The 12,781-nt window shown below is 39.3% G+C and overlaps 2 protein-coding genes across 3 annotated transcripts in view; both read left to right on the forward strand.

The window, feature by feature from the left end:
- The first annotated feature begins 381 nt into the window (after positions 1 to 381).
- On the forward strand, positions 382 to 9,587 carry LOC135104695 (glutamate receptor 1-like). The gene is made up of 11 exons (XM_064012220.1): positions 382 to 498; positions 1,035 to 1,135; positions 1,899 to 1,989; positions 3,937 to 4,095; positions 4,658 to 4,770; positions 5,207 to 5,328; positions 5,615 to 5,829; positions 6,225 to 6,386; positions 7,297 to 7,403; positions 7,920 to 8,083; positions 9,259 to 9,587. Exons 1-11 carry the CDS (start codon positions 451 to 453, stop codon positions 9,348 to 9,350), a joined length of 1,374 nt encoding a protein of 457 aa, XP_063868290.1. The 5' UTR covers positions 382 to 450; the 3' UTR covers positions 9,351 to 9,587.
- A 610-nt stretch (positions 9,588 to 10,197) lies between these two features.
- Positions 10,198 to 12,781, forward strand: part of LOC135105074 (uncharacterized) — a 6,641-nt gene continuing 4,057 nt past the window's right edge. Inside the window, exons 1-3 of one of the 2 annotated variants that reach the window (XM_064013019.1) lie at positions 10,198 to 10,313; positions 10,921 to 11,096; positions 12,458 to 12,548. In XM_064013019.1, coding sequence (XP_063869089.1) covers positions 10,213 to 10,313; positions 10,921 to 11,096; positions 12,458 to 12,548 — 368 coding nt within the window. In that variant the 5' untranslated portion in view covers positions 10,198 to 10,212. The remainder of the gene's footprint in view (positions 10,314 to 10,920; positions 11,097 to 12,457; positions 12,549 to 12,781) is intronic. The other variant, XM_064013020.1, reaches the window with a different exon arrangement.

A 12,781-nucleotide genomic window follows, 5' to 3' on the forward strand; every position in this document is an offset into this window, starting at 1 on the left:
ATATCTGGAGCTCCTGGATCTGTACACGAAGAAGTCAAATCCATTTACATTTTTTCTTATTCTTTCTTTATCAGCACATTTTTTCTTCGCCTTAATAGCCAGTAAACACACGGGCAGGAGTTAATGCTTTCTGATTAGCTATGTAATTGAAAAGAAGACAACCGCGGTAAAGAAGTAATGAGGTCAGTTTGACTCCTCCCATTTCGCCTCCCACCTAACTTGCTGATTGGACAGAAGGCCCTTCTCGGTCACCTCCCTTTGACCAATGACGTTGCAGCACTTCATTAAGGTCACGATGTCATGGAGCAGTGTGTAGGACTTTAAGGGCAAAATAAGGAATGGCTGAGGGATTAAAAGTAAGTGGGAGTACACATCCATCTTACTCCCTTGCTCGTATCATCACTTGCTGTTTTTCTCTCCTCTTGGTCGGGAAGTCCTCGGCGGCTGGTCATGGCTCAGCTGAACACCTCCCGCTGTCTGAAACTTGTGTCAGATCAGGTGAGGGAATATGTCTACATGTCTGGCTCACCTGTTTCGTTCACTTGTCTCGTCCACCTGTCTCGTTAATCTGTCTCATCCATCCGTCTTGTTCATTTATCCACCTGTGTCATCTTCTTATCACGTCCGCTTGTCTGGTTTACTTGTCGAAGGTTGAAAGGTATATATATATATATATATATATATATATATATATATATATATATATATATATATATATATATATATATATATATATATATATATATATATATATATATATATTTACAGTACTATGTATATCTAGATTCTCAGTACTTAATAAATATTCCCTGTGTCTAATCCAAATTCTGATTTTGATTCCCAGTATCTGATCCAGATTCTCTGTACTACATTCATATTCCCAGTGGCCAGATTCCAAGTATTGATTCCCACATTCTCTGTAGCCAATTCAGATTCTCACTTCCCAGAACTAATTTCGCAGACTGATAGCTAACCTCAACCTCGCACATGTTACTGGATGCGCCCTGACGACATGCTCCTGCTCCTCCTTGCAGTTCGTCAGCGTGGTGCACATCTCAGGCACTCCTGGGCACTACAAGTACAGCGGCCCGCTCGTCACCATCCTAGACATCATCATGCGACACCAGGGCTTCTGGTGAGGCACTATACAACTTCACTTTATTTACATATACAGTACATATATTAAATACTTTTTAATAGTTTATCTATGATGTGTTGTAATGTACTATATCATAATCACAATGTGTTAAGAGCACCTACGTATTACAGAGCCACCACTTCTATATATTTTCATTGTCTCCCTAAAAAAAAAAAAAAATATATATATATATATATATATATATATATATATATATATATATATATATATATATATATATATATATATATATATATATATATATATATATATATATATATATATATATATATATATATATATATATATATGTACAGTTGAATAATGGAGCTGAATAATTCTTATACATTTCATTATATATATTCCAAAGCATTAGATAGTTTTTTTTGGTAACAGACTCTCACCACTGTGCTTGCACTCCTTTTAAAGAAAATGCAGCGCTGAATAGTGATGTTTAACGAGCTTTTTAGTATTTCCTATTATTATCGTAGAGCTCACGAACCCTTTCACTGGTATAGCTGCCCCTTGTTAGCATTCAGAGTACTGTAAAAAAAAAAGTTTGCGTGGATACACAGAAATAAATTATATAACGTTAATTTTCTTTTTTCTATGCGATTTTTAGGGACTGCAGTACAAAAATGTGTGTGAAAACCCGTAGGTGATTATTAAATAAAAAAATTCTTTACCAGTTAAAGGGATAATGTGTCTGTCACTCTGAATTTCGTAAGAAGACTTTTTATCAAGGGTTCTGGTGTTACAGTTACGAATTTCTCCGGGCCAGTGATCGCTCCTACGGTCTCCTGCTTCCCAACGGGTCGTGGTCTGGTCTGCTGGGGATGGTGCAGCGCGGGGTAAGTCCAGTGTGTGTGTGTGTGTGTGTGTGTGTGTGTGTGTGTGTGTGTGTGTGTGTGTGTGTTGTGTTTTTTTTTTATTTTAGGTAATGATGTACTGAATAAAAATGGAGAAGAGAAAAGATAGCGAAAAATACAAACGAAATTTTCAGGAAAGAAAAAGAAATACGAGAACGAAAAAAAACGAAATGGAGCAAGAAGGAAAATAGAAAGAAAAAAAATTAAGAAAATACAGGTAATGGAGACGGTTGCAATAATTACGGAAAGATAATGATATAAAACCTGGTAAATTTGCAGAATGTAACCTTAACTGAAACTATAATAATCTATAACTACATACTCCATAATTAAAACTTTGCTATTAAACTCTATAAAAAAAAAACTCTCTCTCTCTCTCTCTCTCTCTCTCTCTCTCTCTCTCTCTCTCTCTCTCTCTCTCTCTCTCTCTCTCTCTTGGTCTTTGCGTTTATAGGGTTGCGACAATCTACTGACAACCCAATGAACCCCTCTCCCTCTTTCTTCTCTTCTACATACCAAACTCGTTCACTGTCTATCACTTTCCATTACAAACAGCAACTGCTCACACTAATCGAGGAAGAAGCAGCGGCATGGCGATCTTCTATACTCCACAGTGTCAGCATAACCTCTTCCTGAGTCCCCCACAGCGATTTATGACCCGTAAAAGCTTCATTCACCGCTACTGCGACGGATCTCCGAAAAATCACTCATCTCGACTCTAATTCCTCTCCAAGATTCTAATCACTCATGTCTATTCACTTCAATTAGACATTTCCATTTTCCCCTTGCTTTCCGTCTCACTAAACAGCTCCCAACCTCATTCATCCCTCGTTTCCTCTTCTTTTACGTGACTCGTCCCTCCTCCTCTTCCTCCTCCTCTTCTTTTTCTTCCTCCTCTTGCCCGTCTTTCTCCGCTTCTTCTTCTTCTTCTTCTTCTTCTTCTACTTCTTCTTCTTCTTCTTCTTTTTCTTCTTTGTAGTTTTTTCTTTTTTCTTTTTCTTCTTCTTTCTTCCTCCTCCTTCTCTCCTCCTCCATCTCTTTCTGCACCTCCTCCTCCTCCTCCTCCTCCTCCTCCTCCTCCTCCTCGTTCTCTTCCTCCTCCTATTCCTGCACCTCCTCTTACACCACTTCCCTCCTCCTCCTCCCCCTTCTCCTCCCAGCCCTCTTTGCGCGCTGAGTTGATCATTAATTGGTAGTTCTTAAATACCTCCTCGTGAAATCGATACAGGCAAACCAACGTTATTAAGTCAAGCTCAGAATGGAAGAAAAAACTCCTTAAAGTTACGTTTTAAAGCTCTCCTGTTCAGTGTGTGTGTGTGTGTGTGTGTGTGTGTGTACTCTCCATACATGTGGATGTGCACAATTCTTTTCAATATTTGAATTGGTAAGATGACACTACTGGAATTTCTAACAAGTTTCTGTTACTAAAGCGTTCGTATTCTTAATTATTTCCAGGGTTAAAGAGAAAATTACTCGCGTTCTTATGGGTGTTTTTACACTGATGGTACAAATTCCTTGCTAAACTTTCACTAAAATAATAAAAACAATCTTGAAAATTCAAATAACTTCCATTACAGCTGTTAAAATTAATCGAGATAAGACGTCGAGAATTTTGAGAATGTTGATCTTGACTCACAATTATGACAGAATGGAGGCGCTGAGTATCATGATAATAATAGTATGGTGGTGACAACTGACAGCGCAAATTGTCCCACACTTGTCATATACTCGCCTGCTTGCTATTTAAGGTCTTGCTCAGATGGGCTTGTAGTTTACCCATGTCCTTTATAATTTTTTTCTATAAGAAAGGAAACAAAAAAAAAAAAAAAAAAAAGAGACAAAACTGACCAGGCACTATTCCATACTTCTCACTTCTTCCTTCATTTCCTTACTAACGCCACAGCCTTCACTATACTAGCTGTCCTTCAGGAGGCTGACTTGACGGGCACTGTCATCGCCATCACGGCGAATGGCCTGCCTGCCTTTGACTTCAGCGACCCTGTCGTCATCTCAGAATACAATGTGATAAACGTTCGCCCGGTCGTCACCCCGAACGTGGCAGGCTTCATCAGGCCTTACACGCCCTTGGTACGACCTGCTCACTCTGACTCCCTAATGCACAAGTAGTTTTAGAGGGTTTCCTTATATGTGCCAATGGTTTCCGATGTCTCTTTACGGAGCCGAAGAATCCTAGTTTTCTCTCTTTTTGAGCTGGCGTAATTCTTTTTTTTTTTTTATCTTAATGACCTTGACATCGCAATTCACAGGGCCACTAAGGTCTTATCTTTGCTTATAGCGGCAGTGGTACTAATAACTCTTTTAGAAACTTTTAATGTCATCTTTTCTCTCTCTTTTCTTTTTTTTTTTTTTGTGGAGGGGGAGGGTAGGGGAGCAGTGGGCGGAGAGAAAGTGGAGCTTTACTTAGTATCTTCTTTTTGCTGTACCATTAGCTCATTACTGTAACACCTCTATACACAAGTATTCTAACGCCTTATATTCCTTTAGTGACTCACTAACAGTGATGAGTCCTTTAGAAACTTTAACATGTCAATATTATTTTCCTTTCGAAGGACAGCATAAAACTTTATTTATATTATATTTTTGATGATGAAGTGAGGCAAGGGTCAGTAGCTAAAATCGTGTGTTCCAGGCGTGGGCTTTTCTGCTGATGAGCTCAGTCATCGTCTCGGCGGCCACTCTGCTGATGCTGAGGAGGCCCGCTCTCCTGCAGACCATGGACGGTACCGGAAGTCAGAGTTTTGAGTAAGTGTGTGTGCGGAGCGAGAGGGAGAGAGATGGTGAACGTCATAAGCGTAATCGTTCTCTTCTGGTGAAGTGAATAATTTTTACAAAATTAACCATTATGCCTTTCATTTTTTCTTATCTGCCTTTCTATTAATGCTTCAGTGTATAATTATAGGATTTTATTCCTTTATTATATAATTTTCTAGCCATTTATGAATGTAGTTTTATTCAGCCATCTATTACTCCATCTCTCTATACACATATGTTTTTCATCGCACACATTTGTCTGTTTCGCATTTATTTGTTTCTGTCTATCCTTATGTTTTATTTATATATTTATTTATTTATTAGTCTATCTATTTATCTATCTATCTATCTATATATCTATCTATCTATTTATTTATCTCTATTTTTTTCGCCTGCCTGTCTGTTCGTCTATCTACCTGTCCACTAGGGAGGAGGACATGGACAAAACGAAAGTACCAAGCAGCAGGAAGGAAGAGAAAAATAACATCGGCTGGTTCAGGAGCGTCGAGAGATCCTCCCTGTGGACCTGGTCTGCCCTGCTATCCCAGAGTGAGTGCTCTTGATATGATAGTGCTGGTACAATCCATGTGGCCACAAATCGAGTACCAAATAACCTGTTGCACTTATTTCCACTTTGTTTTGTGTTCTTTTCAACGTTCGACTCTCACTTACTTAGAGACTGTACAAAGAAAAAATAAATCTTTTAAAAACTACAGATGACTATGGGAAATATTGACACGCAGTGAAAGGATTAACAAAAGTCTCGGATAATATCAGATGAAACAGGAGATATCAGGAGCTTGTTAGTACTGCAAGTGTAACAAGAGTCTTGCAGGTGTGCCGTGGGAGCCTCGGGGGAGTTCGGCGAGGATGATGGCGGGGTTATGGCTGCTGGAGACCTTGATCCTGGCCTCTGTGTATCGCTCCAACCTGAAGGCGATGCTCATCATTCCCAAGGTGCGGCTGCCCTTCGACAACCTGGAGGAGCTGGCGGAGTCCGGCATCACCCTGGCCATCACGAAAGACTCCACTCTGCAGTCACTTATCATGGTGGGTGAAGGGTGAGGCAGGGGAGGATGAGTGTGTGGAGGATGAGATGGGATATGACTGTGACGGGAAGGTGGTGGTGGTATTGGTAGAAAGTGAGGTGATGTGGAATAGGACGGAAGTGAGGGTGATGAGGGAAGTGAGATGAAATAGGCGCATGTAGGTGATTGTTGTTGGTGAAGAGTACACACACACACACACACACACGCTACTACTACTACTACTACTACTACTACTACTACTACTACTACTACTACTACTACTACAACTACTACTACTACTGCTATTACTACTACTACTACTACAACCAGTACTACCACCACTACTATTACCACTATTACTACAACTACATATCACCTCATCCAAAGCCACACTCTAGTAATCACTTCCCGAGCCAGAACGCGGAGAGGAACACGAGCCTGGGCCGCCTGAAGGAGAACCTGGTGCTAGCTCACCCTGACCAAGTGTATCGCTTCATCGAGGACATCTACTCGGGCAAGTGGGCGGGCGGGGCCTTTACCATCTCCATCAAGGCTGCCTTCCACCTGGACTTTTCAGTGGTGAGTCTCATCCTTGATGTCAAAAGTAGCCCCCTGTATGAGTCTTCTTCAGTTTGTGTGTGTGTGTGTGTGTGTGTGTGTGTTGGTAAATGGGTGGTGATTGAGGGATTCTGGCTTATTGCAAAAAAATGAATAAATAAATAAATAAATAAATAAAACAAAAATAGATAAATAAATAAAAAAATAAATGAATAAATAAATAAATAAATAAATAAATAAAATAAATAAATGATAAACAAATAATGAAAAAAAAACAAAAAAACCCGACCCATTACAGGAGAATGGCCCCAAAGAGTGTAGTAGGAAAAGTATTATCCTAAATTTTAAGCGTCTTGAGACCTCCCTCTTGAAACAGCTGAAGTCATAGGTATGAGGGAATACATAAGCAGGCAGGGAATTTCAGTTTACCAGTTAAATGAATGAAAGACTGCGAATGCTGCTGAGTGTGTGTGTTAACTTGGCATCCATTTTAGGTTTTCTTCCCTTTAACAATTCTTTCAAGGAGCAGCAAATTAGCAGGTTTCCTCTTCCCCTTCTTCCCACCACTTTTTTTCTTTCCCTAATTTGGCTAATCTCTTTCGCGCCTAAATACTACATAACCTCTCATGATTTTCCTCAACTTGACTTCTACGCGAGACAGTGTAGACTACCACGTTCTGTACTCTAAGCTTTTCAGTGACACAGGAAGAGTAAACGCGCCATTTAAACTTCATTATGGTATTATATCTTTTGTGGATACGAATATTACAAGAAATTGAGAGAACAATGAAGGATCCCTCCTCATTTTTACCATATCGCCTTACGACGTTATTGTTACGGTGCCAAAATTTAATAATAGTAATAAAATAAATAGATAAATAAGTAAATAAATAAATAAAACCAATTAAGGTTATTTTCTCCCTTGTTTCAGATGGGTAAGTGTCGCGGCTACATAATGTCTAGAGGATTCTTCGGCCCCGCCAGTCTGAGCCTCGCCTTTGCGAAGGGGTCGCCTCTCATTGGTAAAGTGAACAAAGAGTAAGTGTTCCATGAGCTTTAAGGTTCAGGCATATAGTTTCAGAGAGAAGGGTTGGATTGGAGGATTCAGGAGAGTATATTTCCAGGTGGGAAGGGAAGCCTGAAGATTTTACTAGTTGATTGGTTAATTGGTTGGTTGGTTTTCGGTTGCTCAAAAATGATGATGATTAACGAAAAAAAAAAAAAAAAAAAAAAAAAAAAAAAAAAAGAATATATATATATATATATATATATATATATATATATATATATATATATATATATATATATATATATATATATATATATATATATATATATATATATATATATATATATATATATATGAGAAAATTAGAAAATTAATATTACTGAGAAAGAAAAGGCAAAAACATATACAACAAATAAATATATAAATAAGCCTCTATATCACAAAGATTTTCTGGTGTCTGGTAAGTGCTGACTTGGTTCAAATACACTTACGAAAACAAAAGCAATACTGATCTTTTTCCTTCCCACCTGAACCTTCCCACGCAGCATCATCACCCTGCGCGAGGCGGGCATCCTGGACCACTTGTTCTCCCAGGCTTCCTTCAATGCCACCGAGTGTCTGAAGCCTGTCACCTCCAAGCTGACCACGACCAAGGAAAGGCCCCTCGAAATGCTGGACTTCTACGGCGTGTTCTCTCTCTACATGGCTGGTGAGACGTTCTTTCCCTATATGCAGTCTGTCATTGTCTCGTATTATTAAACGCATTGCTCTCTCATAAGAGCGATTCCTCAAAAGGATACAAAAATGGTTAGTCGGGATCTCATTTGTATCTTTCCTATTGATGATGTAAGATACTTATGAAACAATCTTTAGAATCATGAAAATATTCTTGAAAACTCCAGCAACTTCCGCCAGAGCCTGCTAAATGTAGCTGAAATAAAATGCCGATGGCTTTTAGAATACATGCCAGAATACTGTTAGTGTCTAAGCAAACATTACTGAGAGACTTTTTTTTTTTATTTACGAAAAACAAATGTGTTGCTATCACCGAACGTAACATTTTGGAGACGTAAGATCTATCATACTGACGGAGATAAAACGATGTTTTTTTTTTTTTTTTTTTTTTTTTAAAGAATCGAAACTTTTAATTCTTATAGGTAAGGAAAATGGAAATAGTAATATGATAGCATTATATTATAGACCTTAAAATTTGCATCCTTAAATTATATCCTTTGTAGGAAGAAGTCTTAGATAATACAAGGAGATTGTGAATACTTTGCTAGCTGTGACGCTAAATTAAAAGAAAAGTCAGGAACAATTGATAACTTTTAAATAAAACTTTAGGAAAATACAATAAGCTCAAAGACAAAATAAAGATTTGCAAGACACTGTTAACAAGAGAATAAAAAGGAGGATAACCACACGGAAACACAAGAAGGAGAGCATTGCAGCTTCTCGGGCAAACGCGAATCAAGGAGGCGGTAACAGGCAAACACGGGAAGGATGTGAGGGAGTGGAGGCTGCGGCCGCGGATGAAACTATTGAGGGGAAATCTGAAGGAGGAGAGAAGTTTAGGGAAAGGAAACAGGAGGAAAATGGAAAAAAAAAGGATTCATTCTATTTGTGTTATTTTTATTTTATTAATGTAAAGTGTCTCACCGATTATATGGATGTGGAAAAAAAGAACTGTGCATTGTCAGTATTATAAAACTGCTTGATCTTAGTTGCTGGGAACGCAAACGTTTGTAGTGTACTGTATAAAACTCTGAATATTTAGCTTTGTGCTATTATTCATATTTGTCATAGCATTCCGGTGTGTGTATGTGTGTGTGTGTGTGTGTGTGTGTGTATGTGTGTGTGTTCCTCGCTGTATTCCTCCTTTAGGCATCGCGGTGGCCTTGCTGGTGTTCCTGCTGGAGGTGGTCTGTGTCCCAAAGAAGACTGGCACGCGGCGGGCAGGAGTCGCCAGGCAATGACGCACCGGATGACGATTTGTGACGTGTACACCGCGAGCGAGGGAGTGGTGTCGTGAAGCGTCCCTAAATCACTGACCTTCATCTTGCTGATCTTCACTGACCTGCGTTATAATTGTGTAGACATTAATCTGTCGAATCTAGAGATAATTACGTAATTAAAATGATGCTCTCCAGTTAGTGAAATTGTAGACTGATAAGAATGAACCAAATGAGTGTTATCTACCTGAGCAACGTGAAATGAGCACCTATAATAAAGCTTTGAAGCACAGTAAGAAACCTTGAGTTTATTCCTTCATGAATGCGAGTGAAGCTTCAGGCGAATCATTCGAAAATTACAAAGGTTTTCTCTGTTTATAACGTACACCTATCATTTTGTTCTATTAACCTTGCTTTCATTATCCCTTCCATCTCAGTTGCGTAAGGTAAAGGAATCATCGAAAACACAAGTAGTAAACAAAGTAATCAACAACCTTAAGTCAGCAAAGATAACATAAACCATTATTCACAAGACTGTTTCTAGCCACACTAATCATATCGCTCCTGGGAAATAACTCCCTTGCTTTCATACATGACTTGTACTTTCTGGCTCATACTCTTATCTGGCTAATCGATAAGCCTTTGAAGCCGCTAAGTCACAACAACAACTGACGAGACCTGATCGGTAAATAAACTATTTTTTTTCTTAGTTGTTAGGGCGGAAGCACTGACACATAGCCATGAATGAATTATAGGATAGAACGTGTCTTTGTGTATAGAGAAAGAGATGAAAAGGTAAGGTAGACGGTAAGTTCATCAAGTAGTCTCATCTGGTGACTGCGAGGTAGCATCACCCGGTAAGCGTGGGAACAAAGCATCTGCAATCATGCATCCAGTCTGTTTGCCGCTGTCGTGTGAAAAAGTGTCCGTCTGTGCGGGAGTGTGCCTTGTGCTCCACATCCCTCTGTTAGCTTTGCTCAAACTGATGTATGAAAGGATCTATGGGGCTGATGTCCCAATCAGAACAAGCACGACCATCAGTTGGCATTATGAGTGTAGATAACGCATCAACAGTAGTCTTATCATCTATTATTCATCGAATATTTGAAACCTCCGGTAAGTCTATGTTTTCCTTCCTGCCAAATCTGTAGAAGACCTTATTTTACTGATATGCATTACCACAATCACTATGTGCTATCAAGTGATTAAGAAACACGACATTTTATTAAGATTTTCGGAGTGGGCATCAGCATCGTCGCATCGGAGGTGAAGGGCCGAACTACTTTGGCCAGTAAATTAGTTAACAGTGAATATTTTTCATTGAAATATTACCTGGGGCAGCATGAGTCATTCTTTCCTCTACACTACTGAAAGAAATGTGAAATTCGCAAAATTTACTTTAAAAAGTGAAAGTGCAAGATTATACGCCCATATCATGCCGAACTGTGCGAGTCGGTGGCACCGGAGGTTTCAAATATTCGATAAACAATATATTATAACTACTGATAATGCGTTATCTGCGCTCATAACGACAACGGATGATTGCGCTTGCTCTGGTTGGGTTATCAGCCTCATAGACCCTTTCCTACACAAGTCTGAGGAAAAATAACAGCGGGGTGTGGAGCACAAGGCATACTTCCTCACAGACGAACACTTTTGCACACGACACCGCCCCCACTACTGCCGCCTCCACTGCTACCACCGCACTCGTCATCTCTGCCGCCGCCATTGAGCTGCAACCACCCGAGCCACAAGCTGGAAACATGGCAGGTAAGGAAACGAGCCTCTGTTTTACCTTTCCTCCCTTTAACTCTTCTACCACGATGGCTTTTCTTCAGGCTCAATAAAACAATCTGGTATAAGTTAGAGTTTACGTAATTACAAACGACATCTGTGACAGCAAAACGAGTGATTGAATATTTTATGTAGTGAAATTATCTGTAGTTTTGTTTTTGTTCTGTTAAATAATACAGGATAACTCAAACAGCAAGTTTTATATCATTGGAAGTTAAGAAGTTAGGGAATGAAAAAAGAATGAACTCAGACAGCAGGGTGTACATATAGAGTGACGGAGCAGTAGCGAGGAAGGTCACGGCCAAGGGAGATAGGTGATAAGAGACCAATGTTTGTCTATCTTCCTCGGTCACGGCGGAGACTCATCATGAAAATACACGGTAATCACGTCACATAATTGAGTGGTTGCGATTTGCTTCGTTATACAAATCATCGGAGTTTGGGACTTTGCAGAGTTGACTCAGTTTGATCGAACCTGACCTGAGTTGCATATTAGATGAATTTATTCATGTTGTGCTGCAGGGAAACACGGGCTGCTGACGGCGTGTGTTTCGTCCTCAAGGGAGACCGGGAGTTCCAACATTTTCTCTCTCTTACAGCTAACGCGTCATTGTCATTAGCTAGAATGTGTATAGCTCAATATATATATGTGAATACTGTTACTTTTTTTTTTTTTTTTTTGCGAAATCGGTGACTTTGTAGGGTTCCGGTCATTTAGCAAATACACCTCAACTCCAATAAGTTTGCAGGATCAACATAAGTAACCGGTTAATCTGTTAAAAATAAAACACGAAAAACGAAGAACTTGCAAAAAAGTCTGGTTACTTTGCACAAAACACGAAAAAATTGGTATTTTGCAAAAAAACATGTAAACTCTACTGTCACTTTGCATAACAGCAAAATAACCACAATAATTAGTGTGTGTGTGTGTGTGTGTGTGTGTGTGTGTGTGTGTGATTCATTTGTACTGCTTTGGCTGGTCGAATACTACTGAATGTCAAAGAATGGCGATTGTAGTGTTGAGTTGTTGTTATCTGAAGTACTGTTTTCGTTTAAGTGTGTGTGTGTGTGTGTGTATGTGTGTGTGTGTGTGTGTGTGTGTGTGTGAGAGAGAGAGAGAGAGAGAGAGAGAGAGAGAGAGAGAGACTGCAGTACCAGAGAAAGTAGCTAACTACAACATAACGGAAGATGAAACAGTGAAATGAATTAGGTTGTTTGATAATGTTACACCACACATCACTAAACTGTTAGAGAAAATTATACAACTAAAACATAGGGAAGAGAAAGAAGATATAATCTCTAGCTACTACTAATCATAGGTATTTATCATTCGACAGAGCTTTCAGAGTTCACATATGACCCCAAGACCTTCTCCGTCACGCCCGCAATGAAGGAGGCTTTCAAGACCAACGGCTACGTAATTATCAGGTGAGCCACACGGCACGCCACTGTGGAGCTTGAAACACAGTGGGGGGTACAGATAGCAGATTACTTAACTATAAGGCTCACAGCTGCTGTGGGTATTACATACAGCAAGCAATACACCACCACGGCCTATCTCTTTATGCCAAATAAATCAAGAATAACTTTATTACAAACTTCAGAACTTATTTTCAGAAAAAAAAAACATCGACTTTAGTAATTATAATAATAACAATAGT

This window comes from Scylla paramamosain, chromosome 11, assembly GCF_035594125.1.
Source record: "Scylla paramamosain isolate STU-SP2022 chromosome 11, ASM3559412v1, whole genome shotgun sequence".
Taxonomy (NCBI): domain Eukaryota; kingdom Metazoa; phylum Arthropoda; class Malacostraca; order Decapoda; family Portunidae; genus Scylla; species Scylla paramamosain.

What these genes read in the sequence shown, in the direction of transcription:
- LOC135104695 (XM_064012220.1), top strand. Translation starts at nt 451, where the DNA reads ATGGCTCAGCTGAACACCTCCCGCTGTCTGAAACTTGTGTCAGATCAG. An exon ending in TGAAACTTGTGTCAGATCAG is followed by an intron (nt 499 to 1,034) that starts GTGAGGGAATAT and finishes TCCTCCTTGCAG; the next exon opens with TTCGTCAGCGTGGTGCACAT. An exon ending in GTTCTCTCTCTACATGGCTG is followed by an intron (nt 8,084 to 9,258) that starts GTGAGACGTTCT and finishes TTCCTCCTTTAG; the next exon opens with GCATCGCGGTGGCCTTGCTG.